The sequence below is a fragment of the Carettochelys insculpta genome, chromosome 12, assembly GCF_033958435.1.
Source record: "Carettochelys insculpta isolate YL-2023 chromosome 12, ASM3395843v1, whole genome shotgun sequence".
NCBI classification, from domain to species: Eukaryota; Metazoa; Chordata; order Testudines; family Carettochelyidae; genus Carettochelys; species Carettochelys insculpta.
In genome coordinates this window covers 3530409-3552767 of record NC_134148.1, presented here as the reverse complement: position 1 = coordinate 3552767, position 22359 = coordinate 3530409, and the positions used below count along the sequence as shown (strand labels likewise).

Sequence of the window (22359 nt, the reverse complement as noted above, 5' to 3'; positions counted from 1 at the left end):
CTGATGTAACACAGAGAAATCAACTGATACATCAGCTGCTGGGACCAGCTCAACACGGAGCGAGTCTGTGCAGAGTACTCGAGCCAATGCGACAGCTCAGCATGCCAGTTTGTCTGGAACGGGACCAGGCACCCGAACACCCCAGCCACCCCCACATTGTGAAGGGTGTGTAAAGAGCACAGCTCCACCAGCACATGGAGCAGATCCATGGCTGCGCTGGCTGCCAGACGGTCACAGCAACGTCTTGCTGCTTGCCGGCCTCTTACCTTCTCTGCTTTGACCTTTTTTGGCTGCCGGCACTCGCTCTCCCCATCCTCCATCTCCGATTTAACTCCCAAAGGGTTGAGTGCAGCTCCCGTGTCGATAGCTATACTCCCCAGCTGCTCGGCTGCAGCAGGTTCAGGCCCTTGGCCTGCATCGTACTGTCCCACCCTCACCGCCAAGGCGAGAGGCTGGAGCACAACGGGTTCCTTCTCTGACGGAGCCCCCACACCCTCACTCCTTTCCTTCTTGCTCTTGGACGAGCTGCCCTCCTTCTCCTTTTTGGAGCTGGCCATGCTGCGTGATGCCTTGGCCGACTTCTCAGTGCCCTTCGGGAGGACGGCAGCCACCAGGCCACCAGAGCTGGTGCCGTCCCCAGAGCGCCCCGGCACCTCCTTCTTGCCGCTGGTTCCCTCACCAGGCGTGAACAGAGAGGTTCCTGGGGCCGACTTGCCACTGTCCTTGCCACTCTTGCTCCTCTTGGATTTGGACTTGCCCTCCTTGCCCTGGGGGCCTGGCACTGGCGTCACAAACTTGATGTTCTCGGGCAGCGTGGCCACAGCATTGGGTGCCGGCAGCCCCACCTCTTTGGAGCCTGACATTTCCAATTTCTGCTGGTCCTTCTCCAAATCAGCGTCCAGGTCAATAATGAGGTTACCTACTCCAATGTCCCACTCATCCCCACTGTCGTACGTCTCAACGGGGTTCGCATCCACTCCTTTCCCTCCGGTAGCTCCACTGCTCAAGGACATCTTAGAGTTAACGGCCCACCTCAAGGTTCCAGGCTCTACCCCGCCTCCACACCTCCTGGATCCCAGGCGGCAGCTGCAGCTATCTCCTCAGTCCTCCCACGGTCAAAGTCTGCCCAGGTGACAGCATCATCGCTGAAAAGGACAGCAAGAACAGGTGTTACACGGCACGCAGGGGAAGCCTGTTTGGGTGATGCTCCTGGAACAGGCACACAAGCATGCACCACCACAGAGGGTCCAACTGGTATCTGTGCACCACCACACCCACACCCACGCATACACACACACCCACACCCACACACACACACACAGAGCCTGAACATTTTCTCTTACTCATACACATACAGATGCATGGAGCCTGAAAACACACACACACACAGGATTTGTGCTCACTACCTACCCACAGGAGCCCATGAGCACAGCTGCCCACAACTCCCATGTTTCACCCCAGACACACTCACATTAACGTGAACAATTTCAGAGATGGAAGGTGACTGGCAGGCGGCAGATCCTGCTCCCCCAGTCTGGCCATGCACAGACCCCAGAGCTAACTGTCTGTGCAGGGAACAACTCCCAACACTCCCTCACCCACTCCAGCTCCCACCACAATCGCTGCCCAGGAGTATCCACCTGATACCTGAAAATCACCAGCCTGCCCTCAGGTTGTCACAGCCCCTCCCAGCACCCTGCTCGCCCCTTGCAGAGTCTGATGCGTGGCATCTCGGCAGAGGCCCTAGCACCCTGGCTGTCCCTCTGGCAGCCTCCATCTGGCACGGCTCCCTCAATCGATACAGGCCCCAGCAGGTCACAGTGCTCAGCCTCAACAAGACATTACTCACATGCCCCCTGCTTGCCACTTCCCTTGGAATTACTGAGCCCTCCTTCCTGGCAGCCCCGGGACGGAGACAGACGCCTCTCCCCACACACCCCCAGGACCAGAGGTGGGGTTGGGACCCTTGATCAGAGCAATGCACCCCACGGACATTGCACAGCGTGGGATATCCAGCCCCAGCATAAGCCCAGTGCTACAGCCAGGAGGGAGCCAACAGGACTAGCTTTCCAGCCCGAGGTTCAGAACTCACCTCTGATCTCCAGTAACAACCCAGATGGTATCAGCTCACTTTCCACTGGAAAGTCCCATTCCCCCAGGGCAGTGATGGGGAGAAGCCCAAGGCAGGAAGCAGGGCAGGGGCTCCCAAGCCAGGACTGAAGGACACTGGCAGAACTACAGCAGGGGATAGCAGGGCTGGTCATAGGGGCACGGCCAGTGCTGCGTAGGAGCCCAGGGCTGGTATCAGGTCAGAGGGACATGGCCTGCAGGAATCGGACACTGCACATGCCCACCCTCTGCTGGCAACCCCGGTCAGACCTAGCATCCTCTCCCTCATCCCAGAACTCCCAACAGCCAGGGCAGACACTCAGAGCTGGACATTTTCCTAGGACCAACTGTATGTCAAGAGAGGGAAAGGACCAGAGTCACTCCTGGGCAGTGTCTAGCTGTGATTGCCTTACGAGACATAATTAACACATGAAACAGCAGCCAGGCTCTCAGCCCCAGCCAAGCCCTCTCCAGAGAAACCCTTGGCCACCCCACTCAGCGCGGCTCCACTCAAGTGCCATTGTCCTCTTCCCTCTCCTGCTGAGCACACAGCCCACAGATCCACCGTATTATTTCTGAGCAACACTCCCCGAGCAGGTGACTTAAAAAACATACATTTCCTTTGAAACCCCAGCCGGCAGAAGCCTGGAAAGCAGCTTTGTGGTGCGTTTTCAGAGACACAAACACTGTAAAAATGCCAGGGACTCTTTCATCAGATGGGCTGCAGCAGCCAGACCATTTTCCATCTGCTCGGCACAGCCTCCCTGGCTCTGCACACCTAACAACCATCACGGAGATTTTGAGCCCCGGGAGCCAGGGACGAACACACGAGCTGGAAATGAAAAGCACTGACCTCTCGTTTCAATGGCAGAGAAAGTGCAGAATCAGTTGGATGCTGCACGCAGCGCTGGAGTCACTAACAGCTTTCAAAAGCCGCCATGCGTGTTCCTCCCTCCCTCTTGCCGTGCCCCAGACCCCTCCCCTCCGGCCCCGGCAATCCACTTCTCAGCTTGGAGCATGCACAACAGTCAGCATCCTCAGCTCTAAACCACCAGCTGCTCCAGGCTACCTGCCTCTCTGGAGCCACTTTCCAGCTCCAGCCCTGCCAGGAGTGCCATTTGCGCTTTGTTCCTGCAGCTCAGATAACAAACGGGCTGTTTCCCTGCACAGCTCAGCTCGAGGGACGGATGCAGACGTGCCGGGATCAATTCACCTCACTCCCCTCAGCCTCCCTCCAAAATGAGAAGCAGCGCTGCACATCCAAAGCAGCACAAAGCCGCTATACCAGCCCCCAGCCCCAGCCCCGGGCAGCCACAGGCACCGCGCCATGTGCAGAGAGCCGCCTTTGTATCACCAGCCCTGAGCAATTTCTTTGTCCAGCTGCACAAGGCCATTAATGAGGCTGACGGCCCAAGCCCTTAAGCCACAAAGGCCCCTCCTGGGAGTGGGATAAGCCCATGGACAGGGGCACTTCAGAGATAACACGGACAGTAACCCCTTTGCCCATAAGCCTCCATTCCGCCCAGGTGCAGGAGGCACTTGCAGGTCAAGGTTTTGCTGGCTGATGACAGCTCAGGGGCACGAACAGTGAGCTACAGATCACCCTCCCCACTGGCGTGTCCAAAACATACCTAACATCAAGAGCCTCTTAAACAGTTTACCTGGAGTCCAAGACACTACGCCTGATTCATATCCAACACAACGCTTAGAACCTGAACCCCAACCCCTCCACCAACCTTAATACTGAGGTGCAGCCTGTAAAAACTACTAATCCCAGCATGCACCATTCCCTATTGATGCCAGGGTAAGGTCATGAGAAGGACTGAGCATTGCATGTTGGGACCTGTAGTTCACATGGGTATGTTACAATAATGACTGCACAGGTCATATTGGACAATACCATAGCCTGTGCTTTGCTATTGGCCACTAAGCTAGGCTCAAAGGCCTTCCCACCTGATTCATTTATATGCTCTCCCAACCATATTTTTAAAGGAAAGCATCTGAGCTCTGGCCTAGACCCACGCAAACAGACTCAGCATCCATAAACAGTCCTCAAACCCCCACCCCACCAAACAGAAAAAGTATCCAGAACTCCCAGAAATCCACCAAGTCCCTCGAGAAAGCAGCCAGGGGGATGAGCAGAGGTTTGAAAAGTGAAAGATCTGGGTACAGTGAGGCTGTGGAGGAGATGCGGGGCGAGGGGGCGAGTGTGCCAGGCACAGCACAAGCAGGGACATGCTGAAACTGCAACAAACAATAGCCCCAAGGCAAGGGAGGAAAAGCAAAGTAACGCCCTCGCTCGAGAACATCTCCCACGGGAGCCAACCACAGGGATGCTTCAGAACAGTGGTTCTCAAACTGCAGGTCAGGACCCCATTTTAATGGGGGTCACCAGGGCTGGCTTAGAATTGCTGGGGCCACACCCCACCACCAAGGGCCAACAGATACGCACGAGAGCTGCTGCCCTGGGCGCCAGGGAAACAGGCCCCCTGCTCGGGTATGAAATCCCTGTGCTTCAGCTTTGTGCTCTCCTCCTCTCCCCCTCCCCCCGCACCACCCCCCACCCAAGGTGATGAAGCTCCAACTTTGGCTCCCCCACCCAGGGTAGAGCTTCGGTCCCGTCATGGGGTCGTGTAGTAAATGTTGCTATCAGAAGGGGGTCATGGCACAATGAAGTTTGAGACGATGTCACACATTTAGTAGAGCTGGGATGAACACACAAAAATCCCCCAGGCAGTCAGGCTCTCAGTAAGACTCGCAGCAGGCAGGCAACTAGGAGCTGCAGACAAATGCCAAAAAAGCTGAAGAGCTGGAGCTTCCCCCCACCCCCCGAAAAATTTTCCAGCTATACTACCCAATAAACACTGAGCCCTGTCTCACACATGCAACCCAAGGGATGCCCACAAGATTGTGTGCGTGACTGAAAGCACAACTTGCCCCCCAGCGTGGAGAAACAAGAGAAAAACACTATGAACTAGACAAAGCAGAGGAATTCAGGGGGTGCTGATCTGGTCCCCCATCATACACTACCCTTGCTGACAACATCTGAACCAGGTGACACAAGGGATTTCCAACACACACACCACAAAAACACAAACACAGCCTGGCCCTGTGGACGCCTCTACCAACACAGAACGTGCAGCCTGCGTCGGTTACACGTCATGCCTGCAAGACACACAGGGAAGCAGATCAAGCAGTGCAGGCCAGAATCTGTACTCATCACAGACTGTAACCACCAGACTCTCCTTCCAGCTTGCTCCTCTGTTGTCCATTATGCACAGCCTCTAGTTCCTGGCAAACTGTCCCGAGTGGGCACCCAGCAGAAACTCTGCCTCCTCTGGAGGAAGGAGAAGAGACATAAGGAAGTGAAAGAAGTGCAGAAAACAGAAAGAGGCTTACCCAGTTTTCACCCTCCCCTGCCATTCCCTCTTCCACAGTTGGGGCTTGATCCCTGCACCACAGACAAGGTGTGTAGTCACCTGCGAGGCTGCAAACCTTCAGAGAGAAAGCCATCCACTGGGGAATGCTGCACGCACAAAGTAAAAGACATGAATAATTCAGCTCCGTTTGGTGCTGGAACCTCCACAATCCACATCTATGTAGTGGGAAGGAGCCAACATGTAACAGAGAAACCGGAAAGTTCACTTTTGGAGCTAAAAGCCACAGGCAAACACAGCGATAGAAAGCTATTCAAACAGATAGGGAGCATTTCAAACACACCAGCTTCAAGCAGAGAACTAGGAAACCGCATTCGCCAGGGCTCTTTGTGCTAGAACACACCCAGCGGCTCCGACAAACCCCAGGAGCCTGCATTCCTTCCGAGCAGTTGCAGGGAGCAAGAGGCAGAAAGACCTAAACAGGGAATGATTTAACGCCCTAGGGTGATAAAAACCAGGAGCAAGCGATTCCGCTGCCAGCAAGTCAGCCAGCCCACACATAAAGAGACTGTCTCCTAACCATGTGCTTGAATCTGCAGCTCTCCGGGATTAGCCTCTGGTGGCTTCCAGACATGACTGACTGCAATTTTCTCCCTGATTAACTTTCAGGAATGCCCACAACGAGGACCAGGAAAGAAGAGGGAAAATCTGTGCGAGGTGTTTCTTCTGGCGAGGCGGCTGCCACTCTGCAGCAGAGCAAAGCAGAGGAGGGTTTCAAATAACTGCTTGCCCTCACTGAGCCCAGTCCAAACCAGCAAATGCACCCATCTGCTCCAGGGCAGCCTCCAACGGATGGAGTGGGAGGCAGTCCCAGCACTGGCAGGAAGGAGGAGTGGAATCTCAGTCAGAACTGCTGCTCCCCACAGCCTTAGCCTGCATCTAACAACTACCCCACTGGCCCCTGGCACCATTCTTTCAAGTGGGGCAATGCGGGAACGTGAGAAGATGCCGTATTGCTAGGCCTTTCGCCTGCCATCCAGTGCTGGCAGCCAGCCTGCAGCTTTCCCCATACACCGCCTCCACACAAGATCCTTTTTTGTTTCCTTTTACGACTAAAGAAACTCAAGAACCACAGCGCTCCTACCGCTACCTCTGTAATCCCCCCGCCTGGCTTGTTTGGGTTGGATCTTTTTTTTTTTTAAGTAACTCCCATGTCGTTTTTGTAGATTTCTTTTTAAAGATGTTCCTTTCTCCCCGCCTCCTCTCTCTAGCGATGAAAAAAAATGTTGAACGAGAGCCAACTGGCACGCACAAGAGGAGACTGAGAAATCTGCACAAAGGAGCTTCCTCACTCACTTGCTGCTTTCAGCTCAGTTCAGTGCAGGGGAAAGGGCTCTGCTCTCTCACACGCATCAGTCAGGCTGAAGGAGACAAAGGAGATGGATCACGATCTCCAGAACTGCCACCCCACCGGGGCAGGTTTCCTGAATCACATGCACACCGGGGTGCCCAAGACGCTCCAAAGCTCACTGAAGTCCAAGGTTTCAAACTACGCTGTTAAATCTGGAATTAAGTGTGGCTGAAGGGGAGAGCTGGCATGTCACTGTCTTTTGCTCATAATGCAGTTGACATGGAGCCACCAAAGTTTTCCGGAGCAAGAACCACAGTGGCAACCTGCCAGGAGCAAGAAGGCTGCACCCACTCTGACTAAAATGGAGCCACCCTCCTCTTTTAATATGGAGCGGCACACCCAGGAAGACTACAGGTCCCAGCATGCAATGCAGCCAGATCCTTTGGCTATAAAGCAGAACAATGCATACTAGGGCCTGTCCTTCCCATTGGCAGCACCTTTGTATTAGGGAGGAATCATAGAAGAGTAGGACTGGAAGGGACCTCAAGAGGCCATCGAGTCCAGCCCCCTGCCCTCATGGCAAGACCAAGCACTTTCTAGACCATCCCTGAAAGCCATCTCTCTAACCTCTTCTTAAATATCTCCAGTGATGGAGATTCTACCACCTCCCTTGGCAATTCGTTCCAGTGTTTGATCATCCTGACAGTTAGGAACTTTTTCCTAATGTCCAACCTGAACCTCCCCTGCTGCAATTTAAGTCCATTGCCTCTTGTTCTATCCTCAGAGGCAAGGAAGAACAAGTTCCCTCCCTCTGCCTTATGACACCCTTTTAGATACCTGAAAACTGCTATCATGTGCCCCCTCAATCTTCTCTTTTCCAAACTAAACAAGCCCAATTCTTTCAGCCTTTCTTCATAGGTCATGTTCTCTAGACCTTTGATCATTCTCGTTGCTCTCCTCTGGACCCTCTCCAATTTCTCCACATCCTTCCTGAACTGCGGTGCCCAGAACTGGACACAATACTCCAGCTGAGGCCTAACCAGCGCAGAGTAGAGCGGGAGAATGACTTCTCGTGTCTTGTTCACAACACACCTGTTAATGCATCCTAGAATCATGTTTGCTTTTTTTGCAACAGCATCACACTGTTGACTCATATTTAGCTTGTGGTCCACTAGAACCCCTAGATCCCTTTCTGCTGTAGTCATTCCTAGGCAGTCCTTTCCCATTCTGTATGTGTGACACTGATTGTTCCTTCCTAAGTGGAGCACTTTGCATTCGTCCTTATTAAACTTCACCCTGTTTACCTCAGCCCATTTTTCCAGTTTATCCAGATCCTTTTGAATTATGACCCTATCCTCCAAAGAAGTTGCAACCCCTCCCAGCTTGGTATCATCTGCAAACTTAATAAGTGTACTTTCTATGTCAATATCTAAATCGTTAATGAAGATATTGAACAGAACCGGTCCTAAAACAGACCCCTGTGGAACCCCACTAGTTATACTTTTCCAGCAGGATTGAAAACCATTAATAACTACTCTCTGGGTACGGGTTATCCAGCCAGTTGTTCACCCAGCTTATAGTAGCCCCATCTAAGTTGTATTTGCATAGTTTATTGATAAGTATATTATGCGAGACCATGTCAAATGTTTTACTGAAGTCTAGGTATACCACATCCACCGCTTCTCCCTTGGACAGCATCTAGATCATAAATCATTCTCAGGTCTGCTTTGTAACACACCGATTCTGGAACGAAAGGCACTAGTGAAGTGGAGAATATGGCATTACTGTCTCCCTCCACTGCTGGTTATAATCAGCTCTTACACAAGGAGCAGCAGGTAACGGGAAGCAACTGGAGGTTTGGGGGAGGTAAAGACCAGCACAGTCATTCCAAGAAAACCTTGTCTGCAGGGATCACCAGGCTGCTTTAGGGAGGAAACCACAGCCAAGTTCAGGGGAACTGTAAATTAAAACTTCTACCTGACAGCAACTAGTAGTTTTACAAACATACACAACAAATCAATGCAACTTTACGCTGAGAAATCCAGCATCAAATCAGGAAATCCGGAGTTAAAGTTAAAAACTCAACCTTGACTCCACCTCCCAGACTTGTAACTTTCAAATACTGCCTTTTCTGAGAGCATGATCAATTACAACCATACAAAGAGGAATTTCCCAGGTACGTTTAACACCAAATACAGTAACATATAGTCTAGAGCATGATTTCCCAAACTGGGGGGGCATGAAGACATTCCAGGTGGCTGCAAGGCAACCCAGACTCCCCCAAGTCATTTCCCACACCCAAAGAAAAAAACGGCCTTTCCTTCCAGCTCTCAGCCTCTAACATTTCACATGGGCAACCTGGCACTATAAAAACCAGGCAGCTGGCAAAGGCCCACGTGGAGCTAGCTGCGTCCTGGAAAGGTGAGTGAGTGTGGGTTGGGGGTGGGGGGGAGGAGGAGGAGGAGGTTTGATGAGGGGCTGGCAGTGCGTGGCTCTGAGAGAGGGGAGGGGCTCAGGCAGGTGGTTCACAGGTGTCTGGCTGCAGTAAAGAAGAGGTGGGGAAGAGTGGATGATTTCTCAAAAATCAAAAGGCAAGGGGCATGATGCCAAAAAGTTTGGGAACTACTGTTCTACAGCCTTCAGGCCTGGCCTGATTTCTGAACCAGGTTTTTAGCAAAAGTTTAGCCAGATTATTTAAAATTTTGCCTATTTTTATTAGTTTATTTAATGCCAATGCCAAATGGACAAGGGAAGAGAGATTCTCTTGACTAAAGACGGCCACATACTTCCCCATCCCGGATCATTTTAATTGAAGCCAAAAATTCCCAACACATAACCACCAAGAAATCCTCCAGTAAAACCAGTCTTGACACTGCTGATATTTCTGAGGTAAAAACTACAGCAGGAGTTTAAAAAAAAAAAAAAAAAAAGCCCACACCCTACCCCGTTAGACCATTTTTATACATTATGAAATAGCAAAATTGGCACAAACTTTCCTTTCAACCCCTTCTTAATGTTGCCTTCAGCCTGAGATCATGGCACAGAACCTCCTCCTATTTTTTGAAGAATTGCTACTGGGATTTATAGCTCTTTCGATTTGCAATTATTTGGTTTTGATTTCCCCCCAGCCCTGAAACTCCTGACCAAAGCTGCCTGTGCACGGAACAAAATGCACCTCTTAAACCTTATCTGGCAATCTGTGTAGCAGAAGACCAGCATTTTGCCTCTCGCAGGTATTTATCTCCTAGCTAAACTTCATTTAACTTCTTGGCACTAAACAAATTCATTCTCAAGCAGAATTTATGGTAATACTGACACAACTGGGCAAGAATCATCCCCACCCACGATACTTAGATTTAATCAATTTTACAGCAGATGTTCCAATTAAGCAGGCATCCAATATTATATTATAAACTAACCCTATCCAGCACCACTGAACCTCAGCACCCCACAGTGTGGAGGATGACATCCAAACAGTATAAAGGACATCAGGACAACGGCACTGGGGCAAATATCTGCTCTCGATAAAAGCATCAGATGCTCCAATATCCATTTAAAAGAGCATGTCAGAAATGTACACACAGAGATTATCCGGTGGAGAACAAAGGGCTGAGCTAACACAGCTAGCTTGGACTTTCCTGTTCCAGAGAAGTGAAAGGAGAGTACGTCGGATCCTGTGCTCAAGAGGCAAAGCCCTCCAAGGGAGACTAAAAGCTCCATCACTTCCCTCAGGAACACCTCATCTTCTTCTAAATCAGCTTTTAGCTGAAGGAAATCTCTGTTTCAAACACTCTCCCCACCTTCCAAGCCAAAGCCCACAAAGCTAAGTTATTTAGGCTTTGGCTTTCTTCCCTGGGTGGCAGGACTCAAGCTTTGACTTTCTGCCTCAAGCCACCAGCGAGTCTAACACTAGTCCAACCCTCTGGCTTGTTCTGGTGGACTCCCTGAAAGCTGCTCACAAACCCTCCATGGGGCCCGCGATCCCTGGTTGAGAACCACTAACCGCCCAAGTACTCTGTGCAGGTGAATTCTGCTGCTCAAGCACAATGAGGTGGCTACCAGGATTCCCTTTAATTTATTTCCATCCATGGGCAGAATAAATTTTGTTATGTGCACCAAGGCATATGTGGCTGTGCACCACCAACAGAAACACAGGCTACAACTCTGCTAATGAGCTGGACAGCACCTGAATCTGTCCTGGGCAGCCACTCAAGAGCTCAGCTTACAGGCAACACTGCTAGCTGCCCATGTTTTCCCATCATATACTCATGCAAATAGAGTTAGCTGGAGGAGCAGGTGCAGACACAATGTACACTGTGACTGCACAAAAGCAGCTATGCAAATACAAACTAGACAGTGTTAATGTGTAACCAGGTAAGGTAACTGACTCTGTTCTAACCATCAGGGTGTTAATTACTGGAATAAATTGCCTAGAGTGGCTGTAGAATTTACATCATTGGTGATATTTAACAACAGATTAGATAAATATCTAGAAAGGACGATACAGATGCTGAGTAGTCCTGCCGTGAGGCCAGGGGACTGGACTTCATGACTTCTTGAGGTCCCTTCCAGTTCTAGCAGTCTATGATTCTATACTAGAAAAATCAGAACCAATATTACAGTAACAGCCAGCAACAGTGCGGGAGCACTAGTATAGACAGCGATCGGGCACCGCACCAAAGTGTCATGAAAACCCAGTCACTAAGCTATCAGTAACACATACAACACATTCTTAATGCCCTCTACCTGGTTACAAAGCCATTCTTAAGAGTTGCATTATGGACTCGGCCTAAACGACCTCTAACAAACAAGTTAAATTTGAGGAAACTCACTCAACTGGAACCAGGCAGTTTTGTAACAGTGAAGCTTTCAATAGAAACATACAGGACAAGCCTCTCTTTTCACTTTCTCTCACAGACAAAATGTCTGCCAGAGAACTAGAACTAGTGTAACTACACTGCTTTAAAATCCATCTAGTTGCACCATTTGAGTCACAAGCAAATCAAAAAGGGAAGTGTAATAAATGGGATCAGAGGTGAAGCCCCACAATCTCAGGCAAGGGAAAGGCGTAAACAAAAGCTCCCGAGATAATAAAAGGCCACACAAAGCCAGTGGATGCCAGCTACAGCGCTGAAGCTGGCAACATACTTGGAGAAAGTCTCAGTTTTTCCCTGCTCATCTAATGCCATCAAGACACCTGGATAAACAAACACACACAATTTAGGAATTCACGTACCTTACAGCTCAACTTTACCCTGGCTGGTGTTGGAGCAGGAGGGGGTGGATTGGGTGTAACCAAATAGGCTCCTTCCACCTTTAATTTATGGGATTCTTAGGGCAAATGGCAAGATTACTGTGAAAAAACAGCCCTGTCAGCTCCAGTCGCTTTGGCAAGAGCTAGGGCTTCCTGCAAGCTGGCTATGCTCTGAGACTGCCATTTGGCTCCTGCTGCCGGAGGCATAGGAGGGGGCAGGAAGACAACGGGACGGGGGTGGATCTGGGATGCGACTATAATAGCTACAGTAATTAGCGTGTTTCCAAGTGGCGAGTGGAGTTGCTCCCCAAGCAGATGATTCCATCCATGATGGGGGAAGGGAGGGCCAGGCCAAGGATAATGCAAGCATGCTGTGATGAGCACTGCCTTCAAAGGCAGCTAGGAGTCAGGGCTGACACACCACTGACTGGACTGGCAGGAGGAGAAAACATGGCAGGAAAAGTTTATTTCTAATGTCAAAGCTCAACCCCAAATCCAGGGGAAAACGTGGATGGAACATAAGTCACGTGACCGACAAAGCAACGGCTTCCCGCCATGATTCTGCTTTGATCCAAACCCCAGGGAGAAGAGGCCAGGTACAGTGCAGACAGTTGAAAAGAGCCTCAGACTGCCCTGGGCATGACCTCTCAGCTGCCCTGGAGGCCTGCCCCTCCCAGTAGGTCACACGCTGCCTGCCTGTCTGCCTCACTCCCAGGCCTCTCAATCTGGCACCCAGGACAGATTCTAGGCGGCCCTGGGGAGACCACAAATGCACAGCACTGGCAGCCTCACTCACATGCTTTAGCATAGAAGGAATATGTCTCTGCTTCCAAAAATGACAGGGCTCCCACTCTATCTACTAATGCCCTTAATTCCCCTCACTCAATAACCAATTAGTGCACTTTGGCTAACGCTAGCTAGAGCTTCATCTGCAGGAGCAGAATTTATGTCACCTGCACTCCTGATCTCTCTTGCTGTCAAGCGTCAGCCCAGGAGCAGTGTGGGGGGAGCCAATCAGACTGTAAGGCAAGGGCTACGGACAGGCTCAGGATGAACGATGGAAGGATTCCAAAAGACATCCTGTACGGTGAGCTAGCCTCTGGCAACAGACCTCCCAGACGCCCCCAGCTGCGCTGCAAAGATGTCTGCAAGAGAGACCTCAGAGAGGCAGACATCGAGCTGGACAACTGGGAAGAACTAGCAGACGACCGCAGCAGATGGAGGCAGGGGTTACACAAGGGCCTTCAGAAGGGCGAGAGGAGGATCAGACAGCTAGCAGAGGAGAAGCGAGCGCACAGAAAGCACACTAAGGACTTGCCAGACACCCACATCTGCAAGAGATGCAGCAAGGACTGTCACTCTCATGTGGGTCTTCATAGTCACAGTAAACGAAGTCCTCAATTGAAACTATACAGGGCGCGATCCATAGTCTATGCAGACTGAAGGATGCCTACTACTACTACTACTACAGACAGGCACGAACACAGCTGAGCTCAAGCAATATGAGATGGCAAAAGCCCTTCAGTGATTTTTTTGGATAGTGATAATAAATAGGTGTATTTTACAGATTAATAAAGCACACCTGAAAAGCCATGATATATCTCAGACTCTCACTAAGTCACACTAATGACCCACTGACAATTACATGATTTTGAGAATTAGCAAGCACGTAAAGGAATACAGCCAAAAGCAAAGATACTGCATCAAATGTACTTTGCTCGCTTGCTTTGTTAGCTGTAGGTCCATTTCAATTACTCATGGCAAGACGGAAAATGCTCGGAAAGGTTCTGTGTTAGGTCTTGCAAAAATAATGAAACTTTCAAAACAAAAAAAGTCACTATTGGGTCTGCTGCTAAATCTTTGGGGAGAGACCAACACTTCTTGTTCACCCAGTAGCTAAGTGTGCAAGAAGAATCATTAGATGCCCCATTTTCATTCACTGAAGTTTGCAAAGGATTGCCCGGGGTAGCCTAGAACTGCCCATTCTTTTGGTCTCATCACAGGAAGAAGATTCTGAGGTAGTTTTTAATAAAAATCCTTCCATATGCCTAAATTACCCAACAGGAAAATACTTCATTTTTAAAAAAACATAAAAGATAAACACATTACATACACTCCTGCTGCACAGGTGGTCAGTTTTCAGCAAGAACCACATCACTGCGCACATAGAAAGACAAACTAACTAAATTACAAAGTCAGAGGTGACAAAAACACTGAATAAAATGTAAAACTTTCCAGCTGCTAAAGGGCCCACATATATTGGCCCAGATAAAAGCAATGTGTACCAATGGCTGTATTTAAAATCTGGTGCTGCAAAATTATTCCACTTCTTTTTCATGTTGTGGGCAAGGAAGGCACAAAACAAAACAAAAACAAAAAAAAACCACAAAAAAAACTGGGGCCTTTTCCCCGTAATAAGAAAGGGAAATAAAATGCACAAAAGTCAAAATTCTCTAAGAGGAACCTTAACTCATCCACAAATACCTTTTTCAACTACTGCTTAGACTTGGTGCAGCTGAGTTAACTTTGCTTTTGGCAACTGGACATCCTGGTTACTGTGTATTCTGAACTGAAACCTTAACACGGCTTTGGGTTTTGGCAATGTGTACTCCTAGCAGCAGGAGACTTGGATATCAAAATTAAATGGGCATAACTGTATCAGTAAAACAGGAAGGTCATCCATTACTAAGATGACCTTGGTAATGGAGAAAGTAAGAGAGCCAGGGCTGCTGACCCTAACAGGCATCTTTGTCAGTTAAGTCACCTCATCTCAACATTTCCCTATCTGTAAAATGGGGATAACCCTACTTCTGGACTCCCCCTGCTTCAAAGTAATGGTGGGAGGTGTAATTCATTAATATTTGGCAGGTGCTAGGAAATGCAGATTGAAATAAGAGCAGAATTTCCTTAAAGGATCATCTGTGGTTTGTATCTTGAATTGAGAAAAAACAACAACAGTGGGTGCACTTAAAACTACTTCTGCTTACAGTGGATGACCTCGCTCGGTTCCACCCAGAGCAACTTTTTCCACTTTCACCAAACCAGGGTTGAAACATTTTTTCTGACAATCAAGTAATTGGAATGACGGGCTCACCATTTCCACCGACTGTTGGTTTGCCTCTACTTGCACTTCCACAATGCCTCATGCAACAGGGACCACCTGATCCTCATCAGGGCCTCTAGGCACTCTTACAATTTAAGGCATAGGAAAGACCCAGATTTGGACATTCTGTACATATTTGCAAGGATCTGAAGGACAAGGAGAATCAAAATGAAATCTGCAAGCCATCTGGTTCTCTTTCCATTTCTCACCTACCTGAATCATTGGTCAGCAGCCTGCCAAGCCCCTGAAATTCCCTTCCTTTCATTCATTCCATGGCACACCACAGGCATAAACCTGCTCACAGGCAAAGGTGTCCAGAGCAAACACTGCCCTGATACAATGCAGCAGCCTTTCCTCACTTGAGCCAGCAAGACAGGGGGTTGGGATTGTTTGTTTCACTACAAAACTTCCTCTGACAGTCAAACTACAGAGAGAAAACCTTGGGCAAGACACCTGATCCCTAGTCTGCCCTGCACCATACAGATGAGCTGCTCTCAATCCACAAGCCCAGCTGGACAGGTGTTTATGAGAACCCCTGAATCAAAATGCCCCAGTATGTTTCCACTAGACCTCTTCCAGAGAACCTCTGGCACCTGGATAGGTCTCCTCCTCCTGATCCAGAACAGCCTCACTGGCCGAAATCCCTTCTACAGATACTCTTCTACACCGCCTTTCAGGGCTGATAGCTCCAAGGTCCAAAGCCTCTGAGACCTCCAGCTTGTACCATGGCAGCGTTCAGTGTGTCTGAACTCAGGCTTCCAACTCTTCAGACCGGACGCTATTTGCGGCAATGGCATCGGTCCAGGAGAGATGGCAACACCCTAATCAGAACTAGGCTACGATGTGGTCCATACTAAAATATTAAGTCAAAAAATCCACCTCCCTGCATGACACAGTTAAACCAACCCAACACAGACAGCACTAGCTCAATGGTACAATACTCCCACCAGTGTAGCTACTGCCCCTCGCGAGCTGGAGTGCAGGACAACCCCTCCCATCAATGCAGATAGCATTGTCACTTAAGTACAACAGTGGAGCAGGTGCTGTGCAACCATGCTGCTGCTTCAGCACGTTAAGCCTATACACGCCCTGCATTTCTGGACTAGACTGAGGGCTTTGTGAGACAGGAACCAGGTCTGCCAACAGCAACCAACCACAGACCATGTGTCTGAGCTCAGGAGGTATCCACCATCCATACTGTGAAATCCCACAAGATCCACCCTGCTGAGTACTACTGGAGAATCCCTGGGTAACTATACCAATGCTGTTTCTGTCAAGACAGCATTTCAGAAGTCACTAAACCCTGATGCCACAGTGGCAAATTTTACCATAAATAGCTGCCACCTTTGTTCTTCATCACAATAACGTTTTGCACATTACATCAAAGAGCGTAGCACCAGATGGGAACTCGGGTTGTCATCTAGGAAGAAGCTCTTGAGGGTATTAAAACAGGGAAGAGGAAGATGGATCCAAGGTTGGGAAAATATCTCTCCATATCTTTCTGTGAATCCCCAAAGAGATCCCTGAAGTCACGCCTTGAACTGGGAATTCCCATGTCATCTACAGTCTAATAAAGGAAACGCTGATCAGCCAAACTCAAGAAAACAGCCACACAGAGACTTCTTGTGTAAACCTTTCAGCTGAACACCCTTCACTGCAACTTCCTTTCACCTTTCTCTACCCCAGGCTTCCTACAATGCCACTGTGCAGGTCAGCCAAAGCCTGTGCTTCAGTGTGTACAAGCAGCTGCTCCCCCTGAAACCGTCATCAGCAGGCCTCACCTCCCTTTGTCACAGAACAGGCACGTGACTCATGCAGTGTAAACATGTGCCCTCAATTTTCTCTGGGCAGGGCTGTTTCTAATGCCAGATAATCCAAACACAATGAAGACAGGGTGTAAAAGCCTTACAGGAGGTAATTGTGCACACACTCTATGTGTTGCATCCCAAAAACAGTGCACCTGGAACCATAAATACCATCCTATTTACACAACACTCAGCAGCAGAGGGACAAAGCCTCAACAGAGCATATTTAATATTCCTATTACACTAGTCCCTATAGGCCCCAATCAACACCAGATACCCATTGCATCAGGCCCTGTGCAAACACACCCCTGCTCTGAAGAATTTATAGACATCCTGGCTCAAGTCTGCCAAAACGCAAGGTCAAAAGAGATATACATTGGCTCAATCCTGTGTAGTTCCTCAGCAAACATTTGTGGGCAGCCCAAAGCCAATGAATGCAAGGAGTATGACAATTACAGGTCCCAGGTGGACCCAAAACACACACACTCAGTCTCAGATCACCCCAGGAGACCCATCTCCACTCTCTACGTTGAGACAGAATCCCATGCTCAGCTGCTGCACCTGCATCATTCACCAATGAGCAACATAAGGTACTGCTCCACACCAGCCCAGCCACAGTTCAGGGTCGCCCATAAGCAAGGACTGCCCTCATGGTACATTTTCAGAAGGGAAGGGGTACTGAAAGGGAAAATGTTTCTGTGATGCTTGTGGAGAATTTGGACAAAGGCAACTTGGACGCTGCAAGCATATTCTTGGGCAAAGCAGGTCATAGTTAGCGTGGCTCAATCTCAACAGAGTCCCATTACAAAAATCCAGCTTACTTGTCAGACAGCAAACACACTCCAAAATGCACAAGGCCTGTTAGGTGGCATGCCTTAGGCTACACCCCGGACTGTTTATCCTTCACTGCTAGGTACTTCTGCCTAGTCTTTCATTAAAAGACGTATTTTAGGCGGATAAATTATTTAAAGTCAGAGTGGGTTTCTTCCCATGGCCAGGAAGGACACGGAAAAGAGTGCATCATGACTGTACACACTCAGTATTCTGGCTGGGGGCACACTACCCCATAATTCCTCTAAAGGAGGAGCCCTCCCTTTTCCTACTATTCACAATCACTGCTGCCCTTGCCTGGGACATGAATCCACACAGCAACGCAGGTCCCAGCCCAAGATACCACCTAGAAAAGAGCAGTGCTCATTTCCTAAATGAACGGAAGCGCAATAGGAAGGTACGCATGTGTCAGACAGAAACATCTGTGCATGCTCACATGTACTGCATGTCAGACTGAATAAGGAGCCGTTCAAGTAACAGTCACGAAAAGATGCGAAAATCCAAGAGGTAGACAAACAACGGAAAGTATCCAGGTTGGGATAAACTCCAGTTCCTGCCTGCCGATTTCCTCTGGTGGTGTGACTGGTACAGAATTATAACCTAAGCTGTCGGAAAGCAATGTTGCACAACCTTAAACAACTGTTTTTCTCTATCCCAGAGCTGACAGCATTTCCAGGGTGTACATAGCTCATTTCCCACATCCTGTAACCAACCAGAGAGATTTTGGGAAGTAAAAGAGTGTCTGAGGATAGAAATGGGAAGGAAATGATGAAGCGTTACTTTTATTAAAATGCTTTTGTTCCAAAGCAGGTAACAGTTTGCTTGTAAGTTATAGTGTACAAAAGCTCATCAAGAAATGAGCGCATTGGATTTCTCAAGCATTGTGCGTCAACAAAGAGCTAGAACTGTGCAGCGTTTCCCTGTGCCAGAGTCATTGTGCAGACCATGGAAACATGTTTCCATCAATACATGCAGACAGGCAAAACTATAAATCTCCTTTTCCCCACAGTGATCCTTTCCCATTGCAGGGCTAAGAACACAAGGGCTGGCTGTGCCAAGAAGGGCTTCAGCACAGACACTGGCATCCTTATCCTTTCAGGGAGAAAATGTGCCAATCAGATCTTCATTGTCCCTTGCAAAAATTCTTTGTGCACAATCTCTCAACCAGGGCAAAGGCCTGCTTAACACAGGGACAAAATGGCCTGCTGGGAGGCTCCCGAGACAGAGAAGAGCCAAGCCTCACAGACAAGACTTGAACCTGTGACCTTCCCTGTGTATACAATGAGGGAAGTGAGAACAGCTTTATCCTGGAGCAGCAGTTCTCACCCCACTGTTTCACTCAGTTAAAATGAGACCAGTTACTGTGGACACCCAGTACAGCCAGTTTGTGCCTCTCCACAAAACAAAATGGTGTCACCAGAGAAAAACACCCTTTCTCCTGGAATCTGGGAACGAAAATGACCCCCACTTGGGAGCTGGCTCTAGAGCAGCTGAGATAAACTCTGCACAGATTACATTCCAATCCCAGTTCTTCCTTTGGCCAAGAACCAAGCTACCTTCTGGACCCTACCCCTGCTAAAAAACAAGAGAAGACAACTGAAGACGCTCGGTCCAGCTCCAGGCAGCTACCACTCACAGCACTCCTGTCCCTTTCCAAAAGGAGACCGTGCAAGGCAAGCTGATGCGGCAGCGCTGGGCTTCAGAATAACAGTACCAGAGCTCTAAGGATAGTTACTAGCAGAGGATCCAGGGATGTGATCAAGCCTACCATTAATTAAGGGCGGCTAAGGCAATCTCACGTGCCTTGCCTAAGATTGTGACCCACAGATGCCACCGCCTCTGGCACCCATGTGTTCAGAGAAGGCAGATTTCTTCCCACATTGCCTGTTCGGATTTCAGTGAAGAGTCTCTTGAAGGATTTAATTCACTGTGATCTGTGCTAAGAAAATCCCCCACAAGGGCTCTGTCCTTTTCTCGTCTGCAAGCCCAACACCGAGGACCTGAAACTGCTGCGGGCTGCTGCCTGTCTCTTTCTCACACACCCCCACAACACACAGGTCAGATGTTCTCCCTCCACCTCAGGCCCAGGCACAAGCAGGCAGAAGGAAATCGGTCATGAGAAAGCACAGTTATTGAACCCACATTGTAAATAAAGGAAATGGAGAAAGCAGTGGTTCCAGCACAGCGCCTGGAGGCTAGAAAGGAGCCTGGCACAGGACACCCACAAGCCTCTGGAAGGGACACTTTCCCCAAGTTCTTAATTCCTGCCAGGGTGAGGAGAGGGGTGAAGGAACTGGACAAGGAAGGGAAAACTAAGCCCACTGGGGCCTGAGCCATGGGATTTGAGGTTGTCTGTCAGCTACCCTACCTCCGTCTGCCCTTTGCCCTCATCCCTTCCCCCACCCGGTTCCCCCAAACCACATGCTCCAGCAAACTCTCACCCAAGCCATCACAGACCTCACGCTAGGTGCTGAACATATCCAGCCAGGACACAGGACCCTGCCTCTAGCTGAGGATCTGTCCGCAGACCCCTTCCCTCGCACACCTTAGTACTAACCCTGCACCGCATCACCCACCTCTGTGATGCCTGGGATCCTGGCACCCCATGGCACCCCAGGCAAGCACAGCCCTGCACCCTGCAGGCAACAGACTCAAGGGGAGTGGGGGCCAAAGACACCCTGGCTCCCCATTGCTCGTGAAGAGAGGGTCACACTGCAATGGGGGGGGGGAGTCTGGGCCCCCCATGCCTACTGGGGGGGGTCAGGCTCCAGGTGGGGAAGAGGAGAGTCCACCCCCCACCCAAGGGGGTCACGCTCTGGGGGGGGGCTCAGTCCCCCCACCCCACCACTCTGGCGGGTCACGCGCCAGGGGGGTTCGGCCCCTCGCCTCTCTGGCGGATCACGCGCTGGGGGGGGTCACGCGCCGGTGGGGGGGTTCGGCCCCTCACCTCTCTGGGGGGGGTCGGCCCCTCACCTCTCGGGGGGGGGGTCACGCGCCGGGGGGGGTTCGGCCCCTCACCTCTCTGGGGGGGGTCACGTGCCGGGGGGGGTTCGGCCCCTCACCTCTCTGGGGGGGGTCACGTGCCGGGAGGGGGTTCGGCCCCTCACCTCTCTGGGGGGGGGGGTCACGCGCCGGGGGGGAGGTTCAGCCCCTCACCTCTCGGGGGGGGGTCACGCGCCGGGGGGGGTCGGCCCCTCACCTCTCGAGGGGGAGTCACGCGCCGGGGGGGGGGGGTCACGCGCCGGGGGGGGTTCGGCCCCTCACCTCTCTGGGGGGGTCACGTGCCGGGAGGGGGTTCGGCCCCTCACCTCTCTGGGGGGGGGGGGTCACGCGCCGGGCGCCCCTCCCCCGCCAGGCCCCGCGGCCGGCCCCGGACTCACCCGGCTGCGGTCCCGCCCCGGGCGCTCCCCTAAGTCTCCTCCATGGGGCCACCGGGCTCCCGGCGCCGCCGGCTACGGGCCCGGGGCCGCCATGGCGCCGCGCCGCGCTCGGTGCAGGCCGCTCCGCCTCGGGCCGGGGGCTCTCAGCGGCCGCCGCGCTCCGGGCTCGGCTCGGCTCAGCTCGGCTCGCCTCAGCGCGCGCGGGGCGGCCGGGGACCCGGAGCGCGGAGCCCGGAGCCCGGAGCCGGAGCGACTCACACAGGCAGGCGCGGGGAAAACCCGGAACGCGGAGCCGCAGCCGGGAAGGGAGGGGGACCTGGAGCAGAGCGCGGGGCGGGGCGAGACCAGAACAATGACCAGGCTGAGACCTGGGGTAGCCCTGGGGAGCTGCAGCGCCTCCCCTCAGCCACAACTGTCACTGGTAAAGGGGAGTCCCCTGCCACGGCCAAGAGCGGCTGCCATGGACCAGGCCAACCCACAGCCAGGCAGAGGCCAGCCCCGGACTGACCCCCATGCGCACGCCCGCATATAGGCCCCTGAGAGCCCACACAGCCCTACCCTGAAAAGGGGAGTCCCGATGCAGAGCTGGAAAGGGAAATCCAGGGCAGGGGCACAGCCACAGCTGGGCTGCAGCCCACCCATTTAGTGTCCAGGCCCACCGAATCCAAGCGGGGGTGGTGTCAGAGCCATCCCGTCCATAGATTGGTTTGGGGCAGCCACCCCACCTCATGCATTTTGGGGGGGCCCTTGGCAGATGCTCTGACTGCCCTATGGATGGATCCAAGGCAGCCTGGGAATTACCTGGGGGCCTGGCACAGGACAGCACCAGAGCAATGTTCCCTCTAATCTTTTCCAACCGTGTGCAGAATAAATTTTCATGCACACCACCAGCCGAAAGACAAAACTTAGCTGTGCGCAGTCTGCTGATCAGCTGGATGGATTTTGAATTTCCCCTAGGCACAAGCACACAGCTTACCGGGAACCACCGTTCTCTGTGTCATCCAACATCCTCCATGTCACTCAGGCTGGGAGTCTTGGCTTCATCATTACCTCATCCGCTTCTTTCGACCCATGTGTTCAGGTCACACTTGACCAATGTTTCAACTTCCAGCGTAACATAACCAAGATCCAACCTCCCCTCCGTGTCCA

At 51.2% G+C, this 22359-nt stretch overlaps 1 protein-coding gene across 5 annotated transcripts in view; it reads right to left on the bottom strand.

Annotated features, from left to right (window-relative positions):
• ZNF609 (zinc finger protein 609) overlaps positions 1–21407 on the bottom strand; it is a 113086-nt gene extending 91679 nt beyond the window's left edge. For 3 of the 5 annotated variants that reach the window (XM_075006674.1, XM_075006671.1, XM_075006675.1), the window contains exons 1-2: positions 21211–21407; positions 267–1145 (exon numbers count right to left, since the gene is read on the bottom strand). In XM_075006674.1, coding sequence (XP_074862775.1) covers positions 267–1013 — 747 coding nt within the window. In that variant the 5' untranslated portion in view covers positions 1014–1145; positions 21211–21407. Of the gene's footprint in view, positions 1–266; positions 1146–5336; positions 5447–21210 lie in introns of all 5 variants that reach the window. The other 2 variants (XM_075006672.1, XM_075006673.1) reach the window with 2 other exon arrangements.
• Between the last annotated feature and the right edge of the window lie 952 nt (positions 21408–22359).